Source organism: Lutjanus erythropterus, chromosome 3 (assembly GCF_056507025.1).
Source record: "Lutjanus erythropterus isolate fLutEry1 chromosome 3, fLutEry1.hap2, whole genome shotgun sequence".
In the NCBI taxonomy this organism is placed as follows: domain Eukaryota; kingdom Metazoa; phylum Chordata; class Actinopteri; order Lutjaniformes; family Lutjanidae; genus Lutjanus; species Lutjanus erythropterus.
In genome coordinates, this window is record NC_139319.1 from 33,708,822 (window position 1) to 33,732,018 (window position 23,197).

Genomic DNA, 23,197 nt, shown 5'->3' on the forward strand with positions numbered 1-23,197 from the left:
GCACAAAAAAAGTGCTGATGGGTCCATTAGTATGAGAGATTAGCTGCAGACAAGCTCCAAGTCACTCACACACACACAACCGATCGCATGAGCTCAGCCAGCCAAACACCTCTCCCTAAATGTAAATATCATACAATATTATATATACTATATATCTGTTAAATTTTATAGCAACAGGTATTTCAAGACACTATAACACATGTCCATGGAAAAAAAGCACTGACGTAGACAAGCTGGCAAAGGCCCACAAATTCTCGCACACACACACACATTCACAGAAGGGTAATCAGTGTAATATAGTCATCAAAGCCCCAGAGCTTTTACTCTGCAGATAGCCCTCCTCCTGCGCTCTTACATCATCACATTAACCCAGGTTTTATTATGACTGCATGTGCATCCAAATGTGGCTACTTATGCAACACGTGTGTGTGTGTGTGTGTTTGTGTGTGTGTGTCTGTGACCTTTTATGGGAGTGTGATTACTTTTGCAAAAGTGCTTACTATAAACTGTGGTCTCATGGCTGGAAAATATTTTGCTTTATATTATCTTAAAACTCATACTATCTTAACACTTATGCACAAATTCCACATAAGCAAGAGAATATATTGATCACCCTGTAGTACATATTATGTAGGCTTATATATAAAACTTTTCCTGTTTACTCTCCATTGATCATTTTTCACTCCTGGGTGAAAAATAATTTCTTTCTGGAGATGTACTTGCTCTGAACTTGACTTAATGATGCAACAAAAAGTAGATTTGCAGTCTGATGAGATTTACATTCATCATTAATCTATTTTCTTTACTGGCACAACTCACTCAGTGGAACTGATTACATTTCTTGGTGTTTTGAAGTGTTTCACTCAGTTTAAGCAGATTAGCTGACTCTCGATGTAAATAACACCTGCCACTTTACTGATACAACATGACAGCAGCCTGGACCTGTTTCAAACGACCGATCAAACATTTCTCTCCAAAACCATTTCAGCTGAGTATCAGCTAATGACCAACTTTAACCTGTCACTGCAGCTCTGTAAGTGATGTAAACACTGATATACTAACACATTTTTTTTCCAGAACATGACTCTGTGTTCTTATGGCCCATTACAGGTGAGACCTTACCCACATTTTCCTGTGGATGAAGCTGCTTGAAATATAGTTTTCTAAAAATTAAAGTTCATTAAAGCTGACTAAATTCTGAAAAAATTTAAGAGGTACTGTACAGAAATGAATGGATAGATATTACGTGGTCTTGTGTTTGCTGTATCACATTCACCACTAGATGGCAACATCAACTCAATGACTGAAAGGGTGGCTCCAGTTAATGTTATAGCCCAACACTCTGAAGTCAGATCATGTAGAGGTAACCCATCCCTGTCACTCTCTATGTGTTGTGTACAGCAGTGGTTTTCACATTTTTTCAAAGGGCAAACCAAAATCTCAAGGTAGACCTGTATTCATGCAAAATAGCCTCTACAACCACCCTTATCAACACAGGCAATGAGTAACGCACTAGCCAATCAGAGGCAGAGTTCCCAGAGTGCAGGTGGGGGAAAAGAATGTGCCTATGTGAAGGGAAGTGAGAGCGTACAAAGTACTGATGTAATAAATTTAAAATTCATTCAGCACGTTTTGCATTGTTGTATATTGCAATAATGTATGTTTGTAACAAACTTATCAGGAACACTTGGACTTGCCTCACATCAGCACAGCGCTTGAGAACCACTGGTGTTCAGTATCACTAAGTTGTAATCTTACATGGTTATGTGTTGACTGTGTAATTACTTTTGCATATTAACACAATTAAACGTGTTTCATGCAAACAAAGTATCAACTGAAATAATGTTATTTTGATGAGATTATGTAATAATGCAAAACCCACCCTAATAATCCTTTAATTTATCAGTCAATATTGTGCTCAAGTGTTCATATTCCTATATTATTATTTGTACATAATACCCACAATCTTAGATCTAAAACCTTGGTGTTGGAATGACCCACATTTTAGATTCAGTCTGTCTTCTCTCATCTCTCTGACCAATTTTAAACAAAAGCTATGTCATGTTTTTTTTTTATTATTATTACAAAATGCTTTTGCAGTGTATGATTAACTTTGTTATACACTGCTGTGTTCATTTGACCTCTTCTATTGAAGCAGGGACATTAGGCTTCTATTCTGTACTATTTGTAATGTCTTGTTTGTATTTTTCTCGTATCAACATGCACTCAACATGTTGGCTTCTTTGCCCAGTCAGTCACCACTGAAAAGGAGCTTTTCGACTGTTTGCTCAACTGTTTTTACCTGGTTAAATAAATAAAATATATTCCCAAACATACTTAGGTTGTTTAAATTACCATAAATCAATTGCTACACAGTGAACCTTGAGCTTTGTGTGGCTCCTGGTAGGTCTGCATATTGTTTAAACAATTAAGATACCATACCAATACCAGTACCTTTAAAGTGATACCAATACTAATGGAGTATTTCATTCAAAAGCTTTTTTTCGAAGATCCTTCATGAATAATGCTTGCAATGAGCGAAGCCATATGGTAATTTTTTTTTCTAGATCTGGGTATGAAAGGGATTGGATGCAGGTGTTTTTTTGGCCAGAGATGTTTCAATACTACTCAGAACTGGGTTATTTAAATCGAGACCTTAACGTTTTGAGTACCGACACTCAGCCCAAGTCCCCGGGGTTCTGGGCTGCAACACTCTGTTCTATATAGATCTACTTATTCTTTGACTGACAGATGGAGCCATTCGAAACATGTTTAACTATTTGTGTGAAATATAAAGTAAAATCTTTTCAATTTGCATCATTGACATCATTGCATCATGTTTTAATTTAATTATGCATAAATATCCACTCCAACAAACACAAGTTTGAACAGTCGCGTGAAAAGTTGACATAATTAAAGCAGTGAAATATTCCTTTTACTGTAACTGTGACCAAGATCACCAAACCACTGATGTACAAACAAATGCAAATGTAAAGGAGCTCTCACAGTCACTCTGTCTGCAGTCTACAGCCCAGTCTACTGTCAAGTACAGTTCAAGTCCAAAGTGTGTGGCACTTAAAACCAAAGTGACACTCAATCTTCTTAAAGGACTGAGAGATGAAGGCTGACTCTACAATCATCATCACCACCTCTTTTTTTTTCCTTCACCTGAGCCTTGGGAATGGGGACATAATGGACCATAAATGAGATGGCAGCGGAGGACAACAGCCCGCCCCATCTGCAGTCCATATGGACATGGTTGTGCTTACGTCAAATCGACATTTGTGAACAGAAACTGGTGTTTGTATGAAATGAGTTTAGTCTCAGTGAGACATTTGACTTCCTAGACATAAACAATGATAAAGTGACATGCTAGTTTTGGCAGTAATAAACTCGTTGATTATGTTTTTTTACTTTTCACAGACAAGATAATGTTTTCAGTGGCACACAGCCTTTTGCAAGACAAATGAAGCAATATGTTGCTCCCGATAGAATTTTGTGATTGCTATGATTGGTTTGAGATCTGCAAAAGTGGGACGAAACCCTTTAATCTTTGTGTTTGCCCTAATCCCTTATGTGTTGCTGGAAGTCTGTTAGTAACCATTTTCCTAAGAAAACTTTAAGGGACCCATAACAGTCCGTTAGAAGTCAAATAATTTGGAACATAAGACAAAGGATGAATTTATGTTGAGAGACAGGAGAAGAAAGGGAAAACCCACTGGACACTAAGTGACGTGCAGCTTGTAACATTATTTGATGTTAAGACAGAACACTAACAAAATCTGTCTCATATTGATGCTCAGTCTCATTTTATTGAAACTCATCTCAACTTTTTCCTCAATACTTAAGCTACAGTTTGTTTATTATGTACTTTCCACATTTCTCAAGGAGAACAACGTTCTCATCTTTTGTCCAGTTTGGCTTTCTTTTTCTATTTGTCCTCGCTTTGTTGTCCATTTTGGAGAAGGTAGCTAACAGCTGACAATAATGCTGTCTAGTAACATTAAAGAATTATGTGAGTGAGGCATAACCATGGTAATTATGGATCTGCCATGAAAGCTTTAGTCTATGCAGCGCTCTTAAGTGAACCCTTTAGCTCAGGGAAATATTTCATTTAAGGGACAAACTTAAGTCGGAGGTGATTCATGTAACCAGGCTAGAGCTCCCAGAAGTTTTGCATGTGTCAGAGGACTGCAAGGAACTCAGTCCACCTACACAGCTGTGGTAAATGTGTTGACATTCATCCACAGACTCACCAGTAGCAGCATTAAGGTTAACAGTTAAAAAGCTAGTCATAAAACTGTAGACTGTAGTTACCATGTAAATGGCTGAGGAGTTCAATTATAAACAGAATGTGACCTAACAGTGATACAGAACACAATGATGTCACAGAATCACAGAGAGACAGACAGAGCAGATCAGTCCTTCAGCTCACATCGACTGACAAACTACGCACAGACACACGTTTGATGTTCTCTCCGTTCATATTTCAACATTCGCACACGAGTTTGCTTCAGAAATGTCCATGACATTGAGTGATAACATGTCAGGTAAGTTCACAGTGGTAGAAAAGTCAGATATTTTGAACTGTAAACTACAGAGAAACACAGAAAAGCCTTCACATATGGTTATGAGCATACCTCAAGTTCATATGGTTATGAAATAAGGATTTTATAAATGAATGCATTTATCCTTCTAATAAACTAATATTATTATATAAAATTAGATATATTTAACAATTGTGTGCTCTTAGAAAATATGAGTAAAACATGTTAAGATCTATTTATATAATGTAAAAATCTTATTAAATCTTATTAAAGTTAATTAAACTTAAAGTATCAAGTATTTATTTTCAGAACACACCAGAAGTTAAAAACATGAGTTCTTCTATCTTGAAGTTTGTTTTTTGTACTTGAATTAATGTACTGTAAAGACTTCAATCAACTCTTTAAATTAAGTTCATAAAGAAACATGATAAGCATGTTAACAGACTTTCCAGCATGAATTGTTTGAGCGTAAAAGAAAATTAGATTTGTTTGTAATGTTTGTTGGCTGTTGGTTTAAGTTAATAGCTTAAGGTTAATGAACATGTTTTCTGAAGTGCAACTGAGTTAATATCAAGTTTATTTGACTGGAAACTGTTATAAGGTTTGAACCATATAATATTATCTCAACTAGTAAAAGGAATTAAATTTGTTTTTAATGTTTGCCAGCTGTTGGTTCAACTTAATATCTTATTGATTTGACCAGATGTCATCATTATCTCAACATGAGAAATTTAGTAAACTTAAAATTTTAATTAAAATTTTAAATTTCAATAATTACATTTTTTTATATATTATATTGCTTCTTGTTGGATAAGATTAATTAGTCTACAAACATATCACATCCATCACATAAAAAACACTGTTCTAAGTGATGTAGCTTGTCTTTAAGGTGGAAGTAAATAGTGAAAATCTAATTGTCCTTATCTTCCACAGATTAAAATTCTCAAACAGCTGCAGATGCTGGATCCAGACAGATGTGATTTGCTTAGATGAAATGGTTCATTCTTCCATGAAAGGTTCCTTTGTCTGGAGTTTGAGCTCTTGGACCTGAGTCTGTTTGAATACACTCAGCAGAGACGTTATCAGCCTCTAACCGTGGCAGAGATCCGCCCCGTGATTAATCAGGTATGTTGAATTCTCTGTACCACTTTACAATAAGACTATACTTAAAAAAAACTTTTAGAAATGGTTTATAATTATATCATTAATTAGGTTGTAAATACTTAAGAAATCATTGATAAACAATTATTTAAAAAAAAAAATAAAAGCTGGCACAGTTTTCACATGTGGGTCACTGTTCAGTAAGATCCAGTTACAGCTGATTACTAATTAGTCTTAATAATAAGTTATTGCCATTTATTGTCAAAAGGGAGCCTCATTGTAAAGTGTAAAATGGTACGCTGAAAATGTCAAGCTAAACAATATTGAAAAAGCCTTAGTGTATGAATATGGCAATTTGACATGTTACTGTGATGTCAAATGAAACTTTTTGACTATTAAGAAATGCTGACGGTGGTTAAATGCCTCACTTATCTAATTGTGTTGTTGTTGCAGCTAATTAATGATTCATAAGGTGTTTACAACTTAATCAGTCAATTCTAAATCATTTGTAAGTGTAAGTCTTGTTGTAAAGTGGGAACAAGTTCTCTTCTCTCAGAAGTATCGAATATATCATTTTACTGCATATTTAAAATTTAGTTTAAAATCAATATTTGATTTGTTTTCTCAGCTGACCACAGCGCTGCTTCACCTTGAGGCTGTGAAAATCATGTGTGCAGGTTTAAAGCCTGGCAATATAATGGTGGTGGACCGCAGGCAGCGGCCGCTCCAAGTCAAGCTCGTTGACTTTGGCCTAGCTCGCCACGTGTCTGATGCTGTTCATGGCTCCTGTGTTCAGTCTCTGCGGTACAGGTAAGTACAGGAACTGGAGAAAATAAAATATGAGATGCTGTGGCTTTGTGTCTCCAGGAGAAGTCTGTGTCTTTTACTGGAAAAAAGTAAAGGTTTAGTTGAAACAGCATGACAGAGGTGAGATTTTTCTTTTCCTCTGTGCACAGGGCACCAGAGGTCATGTTGGGTATGGTCTTCACGGAGCTGATAGACATGTGGACACTCGGGCTCATTGCTGCAGAGCTTTATCTGGACTGCCCGCTTTTCCCAGGGTTCCCTGAATATGACATGGTAAGAATCTAAAATGTGAGCTCCTGAATCAAATGACAATATTAATACAAAGTTGACGTTGTGTGTGTGTGATGTGTCCAGATGAGGTTCACTGTCCACACCCTGGGTCAGCCACCAGATTATCTGATGAAATGTGGACAAAGAGGCGCACAGTTCTTTCGCGCTGAGGGTAGCTACAACCAGCTGACCTGGAGACTGAAGTCTTCAGGTCAGACTGCCAGACAGACTGGGCATCATTTCAGTAACACCAGATACGTTCACCTGAGCTCTCTGGATGCCCTGGAGGAAGTAAGTGGTCTCTTATGATCAGTCTGTCATTAATGTAATGTTATGGTTATCTTAAAATGGACGTCTTCAGAGGCATGTTCATTGGCTATGACCCAACAAGGTTATTACTTTCTCAAGGCTTAAGCCTCTAGGGGATCATGAAATTGCCTGCATGTGTGTCTGTGACCTAAGAACACAGGCCTAGGTTTTTTTTTGTGCATATTCATGACTGTATGCTGAAGGACCTCTGTGATTTAGAATTGCTGAAGAACCTTGAATACTCTTTTTTATGGCTCCACATCAGCGTCATTATGTTTTCAGATCATCCCATTCTTGTGAATGCAATATCTGAAGAACCCTGGAAAGGAATCGCTTCAAACTTGACACAAATGTCCACTTGGTCTCAAAGATGAATTGATTAGATTATGGCATTCAAAGGTCAGTAAACATGTTTTTGGCCATGACATAAAATGCATAAAAAGCAGCATTTTAATATATATTTACATATAATTAAATTACAAAATAAACGCATTTACAAACAAGTTACTGAGAAAAAAATATGTAATTAAATTACACTTACTAATCAAAATGTTGGTGATTACAAAGGGGTTCCATCCCAATATTTTTTTTCAGTTTGTCTGGTAGAAGTGTGTCATTCTCCCCAGTTCAGCTGCCAGGCTTAGTACTACCCAAGTCGATTCCAACTGGTTTAAATAAATCAAACAAGCCTGAGATTTTTGAGTTTTTTCCCCATACCAGAATGATAATGAATACAGCCAGATTTTTTCTCCAGCACTGGTGCAGTACTAAAACAAAACATTAAGTGTAAAGATAGGTCTGGCCAGCAGTGACATTACATACATGTGCATTGCACACGTGCATTTTGAGTGGTAAAAAAAATTATGAAACTTTCTGTATGAGAAATGGTATCAGTCCAAAAATTGCTGCAACAACTTCAGAGATGAGACATAATGCAGCATGGGAATATATATGTCCATCATAATGTTCAAAGCTCCTGAACTTTCAAACATGTTTTCACCTAAATTTCTTGTTCCAGATGGTGCATTTTAGAAACAAGGCAGAGAAGAAAGAGCTGCAAAACTTTGTGGATCTCTTAAAAAAGATGCTGCTGGTGGAACAAAACGGGAGAATAATAGCTCTTAAAGTGCTGGAGCATCCATTCTTCTGTGTGGAGCAGCACACTGACAGCAGTGAAAACATGAACATTGAAAACCTGACAGCTAACATGAAGGAGGCTGAACCAAATGTCACTCAGCAGCCTTCCTCACAGAAGAAGAGCATCTACAGTTCTGAACTTTGCAATGCTGCGTCCGAGGCCGTGGCTCCTCGTGAGGAAACAGTTTGAACTCATAGAGAACGTGTCTCTATAAAGCTGGAGGGTGAGGAGAATGAAGCAGCACGTCCAGCCCGGTTAGTCAAATGTCTGAAGCCCTCGTAGTCTGCTTGTGTTTAGAGTTTGGATCAAACTAACGCTGAGCTTCTGTGTGGTTTTTCAGAGGCTGCACTGGAGACCGGCAGCACAAGGTTGGGCTGCGTCAAGAGATTCTTTCAGACGATCAGCAAAGCTTTCACCTGCTCTTTTTCAGTGACGACAAAACTGTAACATTCTGGATTTTGTCATGTTGTTTCCGGTTTTATTTTGTAACGCTACCTCTTGTGTCATTTCAGTTTCCTGTGTTTTCCCGCCTCTCATCTACCACACGTAAGGCCGCTTACTCACCTGCCACTGATTGCCCTCCTTACCTTCCCTGTGTATATATACACCCACCAGCTCCACAAGTCTTAACCAGATTGTCTTTGTTCTCTGTGACTTTACTTCTAGTTTTGCTGTGTTAGGCTCCCTGGATTGTTTGGACTTTGCCTGTTTATTGGATTGTAGGATTTTGCCTTTCCCCTGTCTGTTTTGTTCGCCGTTTTGGACTCCCTGTGTTTTGCCCTTTTTTTGGACTCTAGTAAAGACAGTGATTTTTATTTGAACCTCACTCTGCCTCCTGTGTGTTTCTCTGCACCTGAGTCTGAGCCTACCAGAGTTGTTACAAAAACATCTGGTCTACATGATCAGTCATTTATTATTTTTCCTTTACTCTATTGATTTGAACTTTTCAGTGTCATTTGTCAGTAAAACTACTGACTGACTAAAAATTATGTTCATGATGTGTTGAGATGAGACAACATAAAACAGCTAACAAAACATGCTGCGTATATGAGGTGGTCAGAATCATACAAAGTTTGAACAGCTTTAGTTTAATGAGCAAAATCAATCTGCTGAGGACCATGTGATATATGAAAGCTCCGAAACAGCTACTAAATGAACTTTAGGTTTAGCTTACACTGACTATTTTCATATTTTTATGTAATGAACAGACACAGCCCTCTGGGTATTTTAGTCTCACTACATTTAAATCCTGTTGTCTGACAAATGACGGCTTAAAAAGCATCATCTTACCTCTGTCACTGTACAGTCTTACATGATTTGTGAAGTATTGATCTGGACTGATTTTGTGTAAATACAAATACAGCTATGGTCAGAAACAGTGCAATAGACATCTTTTTTTCTGAGGGACAAATTTGTCATCCCTGTGTAAGTAAATGTGTCCATTACCAAAAATTCAACCCCCCGCAGACTGTGAAGCTTTTTGATGACACACTCATTAAATATCGTTTTGGTCTAAACAGTCTTTATCAGGTATAACTGATGAAGGTCATTTAGACCAAAGATATGTCAGCAGAAAGCGAGACAGTGTGCAGTAGTTTCTCTCATTGTTCATTCAGGTGTGCAGAGATTTTTTTTAATTCAAAATAGAACCATGTCAAACTAACTGATGAACTAGCAGCCAATAATACAAAATTTGTTTTCAGTTCTTATGAAAGTCAATAATGTAATAATTGGTCAATAATGAAATACAATTTCTGAACCAATCATAATTAATTGTTGTGCATAATATAATAAATTATTACATTATTGACTGGTTACTACATTATTTTTCATTATTATTATTATTATCAGTGGTGGACAGTAACGAAGTAGATTTACTTGAGTACTGTTCTTAAGTACATTTTTTGAGTATCCGTACTTTACTTGAGTATTTGTTTTTTTTTTTTTGGAAACTTCTGACTTTCACTCCACTACATTTCAAAGTCAAATATTGTACTTTTGACTCCACTACATTTCTAGGAAGGTTGTTGTTACTTTTTGACTGAGCACATCGTTGAAGTCAGCTGTTGCTGTTTTTTCTTTTCTAAAATGCAATTGGTCACATGCTGTGTTCCTCACAGAAAGAAACCAATCACAGTAGCTCCTCTCAAATGGGACTGATGTAAAAGTGGAAATACATCATCCAGGTGCACTAACAAGCACAAGCAAGCTCTCCCTCTTTCATTCAAACAAAAAGCGGTAATGGTGACGGCAGGAGAAAGACAAAATTAAATCTTAAGATGTTATTAGAATTACTCATTATTCCCGGTAGCTTTTAAAGTTGGATTGTTTTTATCCCGGTGAAAAATACAACATAATTCATTTATATACTGCCTCTGAAGACAGAAAGAAATCTCAGTTATTTAACAGACTTGTTGAACTCCTTACAGTTGGCTTCAATCTGCTTTTATGCAGTGATTTTAATACAGTTACATCAGAAAATGACAACAGCTGTCCTTTTTGTTTTTGATTGTATTTCTATACTGAAGTTTTTATAGGTGTTTCTATAGACTTTGTGTAGCAGAGTGGTTCTACAAGCAGGTCAGTGCATCATTAGATGGTTTCAGAGAGTTACAAGCTTCTGTAAATGCATCATGAAAACAATACCCATGTATTGATATTAGAAAATGTACTTTGTAATTTGTACTTTTGAATACTTAAGTATTTTTAAAACCAAGTACTCTAGTACTTTAACTCAAGTAAAATTGTGACTGAGCGACTTTCACTTGTAGTTGAGTAATATTTGACCAGGAGTATCTATACTTTGACTCAAGTACTGGGGTTGAGTACTTTGTCCACCACTATTGTTTTTGTATGATTACCATTGACAATATCTCACACGCAAAAAAACATTTCAAGCTCTAAGCAGATGCAGAGTTTGCGTATGCCTCAGGCCGGCTCTGAGTGGTGGTTGGCAAAGATTACTAACTCCATAAACAGGATGTATTTAAAATGTGTAGTAGCATTTAGATAAAGGTGAACTGATCATGATAATATCATCCAGCCACAGACAGAATCAGGAAGTGTGTCCTGCTCTCAGGGACCAGCCACACAGCTATTCTGTCAGTTAAACATTACACTACTTTTTCCCATTTACAGCCACAGCACAGACACTCGGACAGTAACATTAATGTATCATTTGACTTTTCTCCTTAACAGGTATTTGGATGGTAACTGACCTAGGGCCTTGTACAAAGTTTCTCATCTATTATGAATGTCCCTTCCACAGTTTGATAGTTTGAGAACAACCTTCCTCAGTGTTTTCATACACCTGTGAGCACGATCCAGCTGTCGTACCTTCGGCCCACCTCAGAATTAAGTAGTTAAGTTGCATTGTATTAAAATCAAACAAAAATATATATGAAACATGCTGTATTACCAAACAGATGCAGCACTTGATTTTAGCAGGCTGAGAAAAAAAAGGTAATAAATGAAGGATTTTAGTACAATGTCACTGGGGCCAGAAGTCGTGTGATGTTTGGGAGTATGCATTTTGGATAATAGAACTACACTGCCACCAAGTGGACTGTCCTGACACCATGTCACTCATCAGTCTTCAGAGTCTCACTGTAGAAGTTTTTTTTAAGAAGTACACTTATCAAAGCTGAAAACGGAAAGTCGAGGAAAGAATAATTGCAAAACAATGTTTTAGAAGAGGATGTTATACATTTATTATTGAACCAGCTTTTGAAATCCAAAAGACGGGGTAAGGGATTAAAAAAATCATTGCACTACTTAATAAAGTATTACTAGTAATAACTCTCATACAAAATGTACAAATGTTTGTTAAAAATTTCATTATCATCATAACAGGCCTTCAAATGATTTTGGTTACAGATATAATACATAATGAAACTACTATGACACCATTTTAATGACAGAGTTTCATAGAGTTTAAAAGGAAAAATATTCAGACAACCCAACAACTTGCATGGAAAAGATTAGCAAAACAAATTGATAAGCACTAATCATACTGGTTGCGCCATTTTCTGAAAAGACATAAATAGTGGGACTGAGGTAATTGCTAGTGTACCAAGCAACAAAAACTGTCCAACATAAAACAATCCTAAGACACAAAATGGATGCATACAGTCACAAATATGACCTTTGACCCCAAAGGAAAAAAAGATGACAAAAATATAATTCCCCTCCATTCCTGTGGATATTACACGATTTTATACACTGACAATGCTGCGGAAGAGTTCTTTAAATGATAAATTAATTTTCCTGGTCACTGATACACTGTTGGTTTTGCAAAACTCAGGTTTGAACAGATGCGTTTGTCTGATGTGGTGACACCAGGACAGATAAAAGTTGTACCTGGAGAAAATGAAGCTTTACAAAAGGCATTTCAGATGTAAGACACTGCAGGTGCCTGGCTGAACTTTCCAAACTCAACGTTTTGCTCTGTAATCTCTATGAGGTCTATGTTAGGTTTTCATCTCGACACAAAACACCAATTTGTGATAAACAGTGATAAATTACATTAGAAAGACTGCTCTGTGCATGAGGTGAACATCTGAGTTACATTATCACATGCTGACATAGACCTCACAGAGATAAAGAGCCCCAAAACCTCTGGAAATAAACAGATGTGCAGTGAGAGGAATATGAAGGAATCAATGGGATTGGGATACTGTAGGTACTGGAGGTTGATGCGGAGAACACTGACATTTTTATTGCATTCAAATGTTTGTTCTCATACACACATGGACTGGGAAACTGATCAGTGGTTTGTTCAGAATGAAGGTGTTAAATCTATGTATTAAAGTGCTCAAGTGTCAAATCCACCGCCTGGTGAAACAGTAGATTTAGATGTGACCGTGTAAGTCTCTTCAACCTTGTCAGTGATGGACAAAACATAGCATCCATATCTACCAACACTCACAGAAAGCTGCTTGGGTACCAAGACAGATATAGACACATTTTCTCAAAGGCCTCATTTCATTCAGAAACCTAGTAAACTGAACATATATGGATTTTTTGGTGACATTTTCCATGTATGTTTTGGATTGACCTTGTTATCTTTGTTAGATTCAACTGTATTCACACAATGTGCCTTGGGGGAGAGCTTAGTGAATGTGTCGAGAAGGATAAATAGTCCTAATCTGCTTCCTTTAGGTTAGAACGTATTGTCTTTCACGAGCCTCCAGCCTTTACTAGGTTGAGACGGGAACAGTGAAGAAGCACAGACATGGAGTGATGGAGTCAGAGTTGTAGAGTGATAATAACATGACACAAAGTATTGTTAAATTCCCTGGAGGCGTTCCTGGTCCTAGGCTTTGACTTTAGACTTAGACTTTTTATAGCAAAGATTTGTTCAAATATCTAAGGTTACATTCAACCTCAAGTGAACCTCCCCACACTCCTCCAGTCTAAATCTATGTGATGTAGAGTGAAAAGATGCAGGATTAAATGTCCAATGTGTAGGATTTAAGGGGATCTATTGGCAGAAATTGAGTAGATTTTCATTAGTGTGTAATCACCTGAAAATAAGAATCCTTGTGTTTTTGTTACCTTTGAATATATCTACAGAGGGCATGGGTCCTCGTCCATGGAGGCCACCATGTTGCAACATGTTTCTACAGTAGCCCAGAGAAGCCAAACAGACACACCAAACACTGGCCCCAGATAGGGTCTCGCGGTCACCATAGGTTGTCCTACACGCAAGGTGTTTAAAATCTGCAAGCTCACCACTAGATACAATTAAATCCTACAGAGTGATCCTTTAAGGAATGAATGCACTGTACCACATGAACTGTATAAATACCACAGGAGGAGTAACACACACCCACACTTGCACACAGACACGCGTATAGAGAAAATAAAGTATATTTTTCACTGTTTCAAAGTAGCTCACTCTTTGACAGACAGTGTACAGTATCTTTGTCTCACACCATACAGACTGCTCTCACACTGAGGAATGCAAGAATTAACACACAGAGATGAAAACGGGCTGATACGATTCAACTGCAATATAATGAGTCTTGTAAGAACATCTCTGCAAGTCAAGATGGGGATGCGTAATTATAACCAGAAAAAAATAACAATGAATTATTATAATCTTTGGACTGCCAATTCTCCCTAAATGTTTGTTAGTACAACTATACAGAAGTCTTTTTCTCTGTCCATCATCACCCAGAAGACTGCACAGGTAGTATCAGTTTGGAAGGGCTCATAAGGAGTTTAAAAAAATACACTTATATATGTCCACCTGCACACAACACTGTGTGTATGTGTTTCAAAGGCCATTCATAGTAAGTAGTAACCATGAGCAGAAGGCAGAGTTGTAGGGGCATAATAGTCCAAAACAGAAGGCCTAGGAAGTCCAGCAAAAACAGGAGTATGAGTTGGTAGAAGGTTGTTGATCCCAGGTGAGAATTACTGTTCAGTGTCCGAGGGGACTAAAGAGAGAGGGAATAAGAAGCACTGGTCCCAGTTAATGTAGCAGAATGTGTGAGCTGAGGTGTATGTTCAAAGGAGAGAGGTTCACTGATCGGTCGGTGCATCCAAAAGGGAGTCGGGGATTGTGGGGGCGTTGGGTGTCCGTATGAGGTCACTCAGAATCCCGCTGGACCTCAGAGGCATCGGCTCGACAGATAGGACATGTTCGGTTAGCCTGAAAGGAACAGAAAATAAAGAAATATGACATGTGCTTACATAGGACTGAACCAACCACTTTCAAAAAATAATGACATCATCCACCCATCAATCAGTCTTCGACCTTTAGCAACACAGAGCTAAAATTCATTAGTTAGCTTGCTTGCAACAGTATGGTATGACAGGTTGTGACACACTACCACTTCTCAGCATTCAAATTAAGTTCCACCCAGTCTATCCTGTTTCACTAAGAAATACACTACAGTGCAGAAGCTACATACTCTAAAGCTGTTTTGTCTGAACTTAAACAGTGTCACCTCAATGTCCTGTTAGCAAATATGCTAAATGTTTGCTAACTGTCAGCTCACAAGCTCATTAGCCCCGAAAGCCTTTTTCTCCCTCCAGTTATTGAATCAAAATATCTACCATCATAAAAACAAAATGCCAGGGGCAGTAAAACTGCCCAGCACTGAGAAAAAACTAAGCTCAGAGAGCTACTGTGACAAATTAGCACTTGTAGCATGTTAGCATGCTATTTGCTTATCACTATATCACCAAGCTTCAAGAACCAGATATTAGTGAAGATGCAGGATTGAATTCTGCTCTTCCATTTTCTGTTCTTTTTTTTGTGACTGGGCTTTAAGGTCACAGCGACCTCTTCGCAGTGGCAAACAGTTGACAAATAGCTGAATGTCTTTACTCACCTTAAGCCACTTGTCTACGCACTTGGCGTGGAACTCGTGATTACAAGGCAAGACCCTTAGGAGCTGGCGAGACTCGAAGTCACACATACAAACCACACACCTGTAAGACATACAAGGTTGGTACCATTTAAAATAGCATCTTGTACAAATTTATACTGCATCAAACCTACAGCCACCCACAAGACAAATTCCTCACAACACATACTGTTGATTTTTAAAGGGAGAAAGATACTCACAGTGTCTGTTCAGATTGATGGTTGTTGGGGTTGAACCTGTATGATGGAAGCTGTTCTATGTCTGCTTTAGTTAGACCGCGGGGCTTGGCCTCTCCAAGACGTTCTGCAAGGTTCAACAGGGCCTGAAGGTTCCACAACAGAAAGACAAATTTCAGAGAACAAAGTTCACACTGGACACAGAGCATGAGACAAAAATTGACATGCGACTAGATTCATAATACATATGAGTATGTGCTGACAAAACAATTAATTATGTTAATGTCATGGACAATTTTTTAAAAAAATGTACATAATATGAGACCATTATTCTTGGCTGCACATTCTGGCAGCATTTTGTCCTACCTCATAGTTCTCCACCTCTCCGTCGTCCACGTCCAGCTCTAGACTGATAGTGGGGGCAACGTTTGGGGGCACAGGAAGCATGGACCTGTAGGTGGTTCAAGACAACAAACCCAAAGATTAGACTATTTCTTTTACATCTCTGAGGCACACTCAAATCTATTGATTTCAGGTGCACAAGTCCAACATGAACTTAAGGAAGAGAAAAACACTTACAGGAAGTAAGGCAGGAAACTTGGGTGGTAGGGTGATGGGGGTACAGCCTGCTGAGAGCGGTAACGCCGGCTTGTGAATCGGCGAGGCATAAAGTGGGGGTAGGGCTGTGAGGACATGGGACAAAGAAGAGAAAATCAATTGTTAATGTAACATAATCATGTTATTACAATCCAAACAAATGACAACTATGTCTTTTAATGAATGTACTCACCACTGTGAAGAGCTCCTGCGAAAGAGGGTCATGGTGCGAGAGGAACTGGAGTGGTGTGGAAGGCGGCAAGGTGGAGGGAGGCTGGTGATGATGATGGTGGTGGTGGTGGTGGGCGTAGCTGAAGCCTCCACCTACTGAAAGCTGCTCTCCCAGAAGCTCAACCTCATTTTCGATCCTCTGTAAGGGCTGAGAAGAAGCACACTTGGTTATCGAACATGACAAATGCATAACAGGTGTTACAGTTGGACAAGAACTGGGCCAATGATATTTACAAGTAGTTTTGTAGGACACTTAAATGCTATGGAGGAATTACGGTCTAATTTGTGGTGACCAATATAACCATTATAAGATATTTAAACACAAAATCTTTGATCAAAAAAACACAAGTGACCCTTCCCAAATCTTGGCTTATTTTGCTCTGTGCTCCAAAAATCAGTTGAGCAAACTTGGTGCCTCAATCAGCTTTTCCTTTTCCTGTAAAAATTAGCAAAACACTACCTAAATAGCTAATATTAGCAAAATGCTAGCTAGCTAGCTTGGTGTAGATCTGCCAGCTATTTAGATGCATTTAGCTAAATTAAGACATAACTATATGTTGCTTTTATAGGTCACCAGCAACAACTTGAAACCATCTTCAAAATTTGGTTTTCTTATAAACACATACCAGCCTAAAACAAAGCTTATCTAAGTACAGGAAATGGAAAAGGAGAAAAGCTGATCAAGGTACAAAGCTTACTCAACTGTCATTGGAGGACAGAGTGAAAACAGGCGACTTAACAGAGAATGACTTAACAGGATGATCTCTTTCTCGTAATGTATAATAACAAAACCCAGGAAAGAATAAAAATATTGAAACTGAATGTGAATGATACAGAGTAGATGTTGTGACCAAGTTTGCTATTAAACTAAAGCCAACTTCACAAAAATTAATAGCTTCATTTAAGCATACCAAAATCCTTGTGTTGTCATTATTTTTAATCACAGAGCTATGCAAGTTATTAAGGATACCAGATAAACAATAAACACTTAAATCATTCACTTACAGATCGTGGCTGTTGTGTCTGGAAAGGCAGGAACTGTCCAGGTGTGGGGAGGTGAGGCGGGTGGTGAGAGAGGTGGGGTGGATGGGGAAGCAGGAACTGAGGGTCACTGGACAACAGCGAGGGAAAGGCATAGGGCACCGGCAAATGTTGCATTGAACATGCCTGTAGCATCTGGAAAAGGGTGAATAAGAAGAGAGAAACGTTTTTGAATGGATGTTTTCTCACTGTGGTGATTGTAATGTGCCAAGTTTCACCACAAGATGGCAGCCAACACATGCAAGATTAACAATCCTCCTCAGCAGAGAAATGACCTGCAGGTCTTTGCTGCTTATTACCTGCTTCTCTTTTGAGTACTGTTTTTGCGTTTTCTTTGGTTTAGCCATAGAAGAGGCTGTACTTTTTTTTAATTAACAAACAAACCCACACACTCCCACAGACTGCACACTGTTGTGTTCTTCTCACCGGGTGGTAGTGTTGTCCAGTGCTGAAGACCACGCTGCAAGCAGGGACTTGTTGTTGTGAGGAACAGGTAGGGGGAAGGTGCTGACCACTACACAAAGGTGCTGCAAGACCGTGTGGAGGGACTGGAGTCACCGTGTAGGAGACTGGTACACTGGCCTGCTGTAGCTGTGGAGAAAACACACCACAGTTAATATACAGCCTCAAACAGACACACACAATGTGACTTTCTAACATACATTATTAGCAGACTAACCTGTTCATGCAAGTCCATGACCATGGCACCTTGCTGCTGTTGTGTCCCATGATGCTGTTGCTGATGGTGATGGTGATGATGGTGGTGGTGAGCAGCCGGGTGCAGTAGTCGTGGTGACAAGGTGGGGGGGTGGAAAGCTCGGGGCTCCTCCAAACCTGCCCCCCCACCTCCAGCAGTGGGAGGCTGCCCATAGGCGCTGGGTGTGTGTGTTGGGTATGTCTGGTGTGTGGAGGGATGGGGGTTGCGGTGATAGTTTTCATCCTGGAGCTCTGATGGCGACAGGCGAGGTGTGGGCCCTTGGGTTGTGGGGTGGTGATGGGGAGGCAAGTGACGGGTGGGTCTGGAGAGACGGCCGCGCTGACGCCTTGCTGGCGGGCTAGAGAGGGAAAGAGAGGGAACGTTTTACATTTGGGCCCTCATTTAAAGATGGGGTTGATAACATTGGAGAAAACAGCAGAGTAAGCCAGATTTTTAAGTTTCCACTCTAAAAAAAAAAAAATCCCAAAACCTCCATTCAGGCATCCCTTCAAAGCCACTCCCCCAAAAAATATAACCACACTGCCTGACTACTGCCGGAGGACAAGTCACTAACTGTATCCATGAGCATGCTGATTGTTAGTACTCACAGTTGTCAAGCTAGCATGTTAAGATTGGGAAATTTTTGCTGCACTTTCCATGCCATTCTTGTGTGACTAGTTTGCTACAGCTTTGGCAATATATCTGCTGAGCCTTGTGGAAGACAAGTAGGCAGGTTTGTAAGTACACAGGCAGGTAGGCCATTCGGTCAATTCATTTGGGCTGAATTAAATTATTGGATGGCCTTATTACAGGACTGCGACCATAGATATTAAATACATAGATGCCATATTGACCATTCAGCTTGTTGCTGTGAGGTGTCAATGTGTCTGCCATATTGGTCCTGGCAAGACTGACCTGTGAACAAGTGCATGCAAACAAGGGAGATGTGTTTTTTCTGAATAAAAAGCACTTGTGTTTATTTCTTAACCACTTTCAATGAGTCATGGTATAGTTAAGGATCTATGATCTACATGGAGTAAGAAAAAAAAGTAATTTTTTTTCAAACTTGTTCCATGTAGATCATGAATGCATGAATATCAATTTTTATAAAAAATTGTGATGCATCTTACAAAGTATTTAGGTGTTTTTGCACTGAAATTGTGGGAGCAAGTGTGATTTTTTTATATAATTAATTCACAAAATCAAGTAACCTTAACAAAAAGGCTCAGGATTAAAAAATTCTAACAAAATATACTTTACTTGCAAATAAAGAACTGCACCTGGGGGTATTTAAAATCTATTTAAAAAATCTATTTGGGGCTCAAATCTGTAAAGACAGCAGGCTAAAATCATACATTAGAAAAGTAGAAAGAACAATGATAAATGTCAACAACATTGACAAACCGTGTGTTCTTTTCAGTATCAGGAAGGAAGATACTAAAAACAATGTGTTGACTCATTGAGACATACATATATGGCTTTTGTGTGAGGGACTGTTACGATTGGTGGACCTTCTGGTAAGCTATGATGATTGGTCAGATTTACAGTCATTGGACAAAATTTGTTGGTTGTGAGAGTCATGGGAATTGGGTGATTTTGTGTTAGTTGTTGAAATCGCAACTTCCTGGAGGGCCTGGAAAATAAAAACAACTCACTTGAAAACAATTGAGAAATAAAAATAAACATTTAAGTGGTTTTCATCCAGAAAAACATACTTGTTCACAAGTCTTGAAACGACCAATATGGCAGCAACATTTGCATGCCATCCAAAGGCCAATTTCCCATTTATGTAAATACGTCTATGCCCGTGACAGCCACAGATACCACATATTTTTTTTGTTAGACCATTTCATTTATTGATTGTTGTCAGGATGTAAAGAGAATTTCAACAAAATAAAATGGAAAAAGTCTTCTAAAACACATCACCCACCCCAGCTTTAACTTATCACAGTGTGAGTAAGTGTAAGTTGAAGAACTCCAGAGAAACCACTACATACCTGCGTCTGTGCCGAGCGGGAGTGAGACATCTCTCTTGGTGGTAGTGTGTGTGGGGGTGAGGCTGTCTCCGACTTGGGGGTGCTGACTCCCACGGCCGGATGGGGGGAGACGGGGTGGATGGTGGGGGGGCGGATGAGGTTAGCTGTTCCAAGACAGACTGACTGGACAGCCTCTGGCGCTTTGGACTGGGGCTTTCCTCGCTCTGCAGAGGGAGGGAGGGGTGGAAAATGGAGGAGGGAAAAAAAAGAGGAAAGAAAAGGAGAGTGGGAGAGAGGATGGGTATTGTGGTTAGTGACCCATAGCACTTGGATCAAATCAATTTCACCATGCTTTGCAGTCCCTCTGGCTTACAATCCATACTGCTGCAGAGACACTAAGTTCCTTTGTGACTCATGGCATTTCCTGTATGATCCAGTGTGTGTGTGTGCTCATATGCATTTGTGTGCGCATGTGTGTGTGTGTGAAAGAAAGCATATTACACCACCAGTGCTCTGAGGCCCTGAGGGTTCAAAGTCACTTCCTCTTGGAGTGAGGAAATGCTAGACAAGCACTCACAAGCCCGTGTGCGAGTCATACGTACGTACACACCCTCGTCTTGACAAATACTTTGTCTTACAAAAAAGTCATTGATACATGTAAAAACAGTGACATAACTGAACCTGTAGTCATCAAGGTTCGGACTGACTAAGGAGTTATCATATACTCAACTCAGCTGTGAGTCACCTCACTTACAGTCAAGCCGTGACTCTCACACTTGGCTCTCACTGAGGCAAGAACACACACGTTCATGTGTCACTTCTTAGTCATTCTCCCTTAGCTTAGACCTTAGCTGTGCTCTGAAGAACACACCGGTTCTTTAAGAGACACCACACACACACAAACAAATCCTCATAGTTACCATTTGAACACTTTTCCCCCCTCTTACTTACTTTATCCCTGCTTCCACAACCCCTCTTCGTGGGAGAGACACGTTGTTAAAGTGTGATAAAAATGACTCAGCGGCTGTGACTTTTAACACACACACACACACAGACACACACATACACAGCTCAGCAACCTTGAGAGCAGTGTGATAGCTAACAGGAAACAGCTGGAGAGCAGGCTGCAGAAACACACACACGGTTTTGGAAACGCCTGCAGACATGCGCAAATTCACATTCACACATGGGCAGCTGCCACTGTTTGAATTCTACAGCCTATAAAGAACAATACCTTCTGAAGCTCTTTAGAAGCACACTCTGCTGTTCTAACAAGGCTGAACAAAATGTATTTTGACTTTAGGGCCAAACACACTGTATACTCATAGCTGTATCGCTCACACTAGCACTGGACGTGACCTGAGCTGGACCAGCTTATGGGAAAGACAAACAATAACAATGACTTCATTTAGTCTTGACCGGAGTGGACTACATAACAGGCGAGGGCTTGAAAGAAGGAAGGACTGATGGAAGGAAAAGAGGAGCAGAGATAGACTGAGTGCACGAAAGAGAGGTGAAGCTTCGTGAAGCCTCAGGGTGCACCAGACCCTAAATGACAGAATAAATTTAGGTCGTGGCGAGGGGCCACAAATTTGAGTGCGACTGTCTGCCTGTTTTTTTTTTTGTTTTATAAGCCATGTAAATTACCCTGCTTGAACATTTGTGTCCAAGATGACTGGTGCGTCAGCAAGCCTGCCCCAATCCACTCAAAGCTGTATTATATCTAAACGCATGTGTAGCTGCCCTTTCTTTCCAGATGAGTCCCACAAGTCACAGTCTTTACTCAGTCTGTTCTTAAAGGTGATGGTGAAAAATGTCGAACTGTTTCCCAAAGCAACAATCCCTGAATGTTAAGATATTCAGTTCACTGTCATGAAGGACTAAGGAAAATATTCATATTTAAAGAAGCTGGAGACAGAGAATGATGACTCAAACTCAAGCTGATGAATCGATTATCAGTAAAGCTGCGGATTAATTTAATGATCAATTCATCATCACAGCTCTAATCAGAATCAGCTTGTGTGTTATGTGCCTATGTGATTTTTTTTTAACAGAACATGATGTAGATTGGTTTTATTTATCAGCTATAGGCAGCATTCTGTTGATATTTGCTATTTTTCTTATTAATTTTTAATATATACATATTTTTGCTTGGTTTGTGTTTTGTAATAGTTACTTACAATTATTGAAGTTTACTGTTTCAGTATGCTGGTATCACTTTGGACAATACAATTTATTGTTAAATTATAAAATATCCTGCCTCCATTACATATCTTTGTCACAAGTGTTCAATGCAAAAATTGTGCTCACGAATATATTTTACATTTTTAATACTACATTCTACTCCATACAAAGATATCAGCTGATATATCAACATCCAAATTTTTGTACCTTTAGATACCTTTATATTGGTATCTGCCCCAAAAATCCCAGTATTGCTCAGGCCCTAGTTTCAACACAATTAGGTCCTCTTACTTTTCAGAAGACATTTGCATATAAAGGCATGTTTAAAGAAATCTTCATAATCCTTGAGTAACGCTATAAAACATGTTTGTTGTGCACAAGTGGCACTTTGTTAAAAAAAAAGAGAGAGAGAGAGAGAGAGAGAAACTTAACCATTTTTTATTAGCCTTGTTCATTTTTCAAAAGTGATATGGATGGCACTCTCTATCGATGTCCATGTTTACACAGGATTGAGGGCACCAGCGATCCACCCCCACCCCTAAGACCTCGATGTTCCTCTCAATAACATCCCCCTCTCTTCCATTCCGACACCCCAAAAACCTCTATACCAGCCCAGCCTCAACACCAACACCCTAGGGACATCTACTGTGCCCATTTTCATATCTAAGCCAGTCTCTTGACATATTCCCTGCGCACACACTCCCCACCCTCCTCCTCAACAACCTCCTCCCATCCCCCATTTTC

General features: G+C 39.1%; 1 protein-coding gene and 1 pseudogene across 2 annotated transcripts in view; one reads left to right on the forward strand and one right to left on the reverse strand.

Moving 5' to 3' along the window:
• The first annotated feature begins 1,080 nt into the window (after positions 1-1,080).
• LOC146330338 (homeodomain-interacting protein kinase 1-like) lies at positions 1,081-8,619 on the forward strand (annotated as a pseudogene).
• A 5,408-nt stretch (positions 8,620-14,027) lies between these two features.
• rnf38 (ring finger protein 38) overlaps positions 14,028-23,197 on the reverse strand; it is a 28,673-nt gene continuing 19,503 nt past the window's right edge. For both annotated transcript variants that reach the window (XM_084715864.1, XM_084715865.1), the window contains 10 exons: positions 20,291-20,493; positions 18,276-18,651; positions 18,023-18,187; positions 17,561-17,731; positions 16,518-16,703; positions 16,307-16,410; positions 16,094-16,178; positions 15,752-15,873; positions 15,516-15,615; positions 14,028-14,830 (listed from right to left, as the gene is read on the reverse strand). In XM_084715864.1, coding sequence (XP_084571990.1) covers positions 14,768-14,830; positions 15,516-15,615; positions 15,752-15,873; positions 16,094-16,178; positions 16,307-16,410; positions 16,518-16,703; positions 17,561-17,731; positions 18,023-18,187; positions 18,276-18,651; positions 20,291-20,493 — 1,575 coding nt within the window. In that variant the 3' untranslated portion in view covers positions 14,028-14,767. The remainder of the gene's footprint in view (positions 14,831-15,515; positions 15,616-15,751; positions 15,874-16,093; positions 16,179-16,306; positions 16,411-16,517; positions 16,704-17,560; positions 17,732-18,022; positions 18,188-18,275; positions 18,652-20,290; positions 20,494-23,197) is intronic.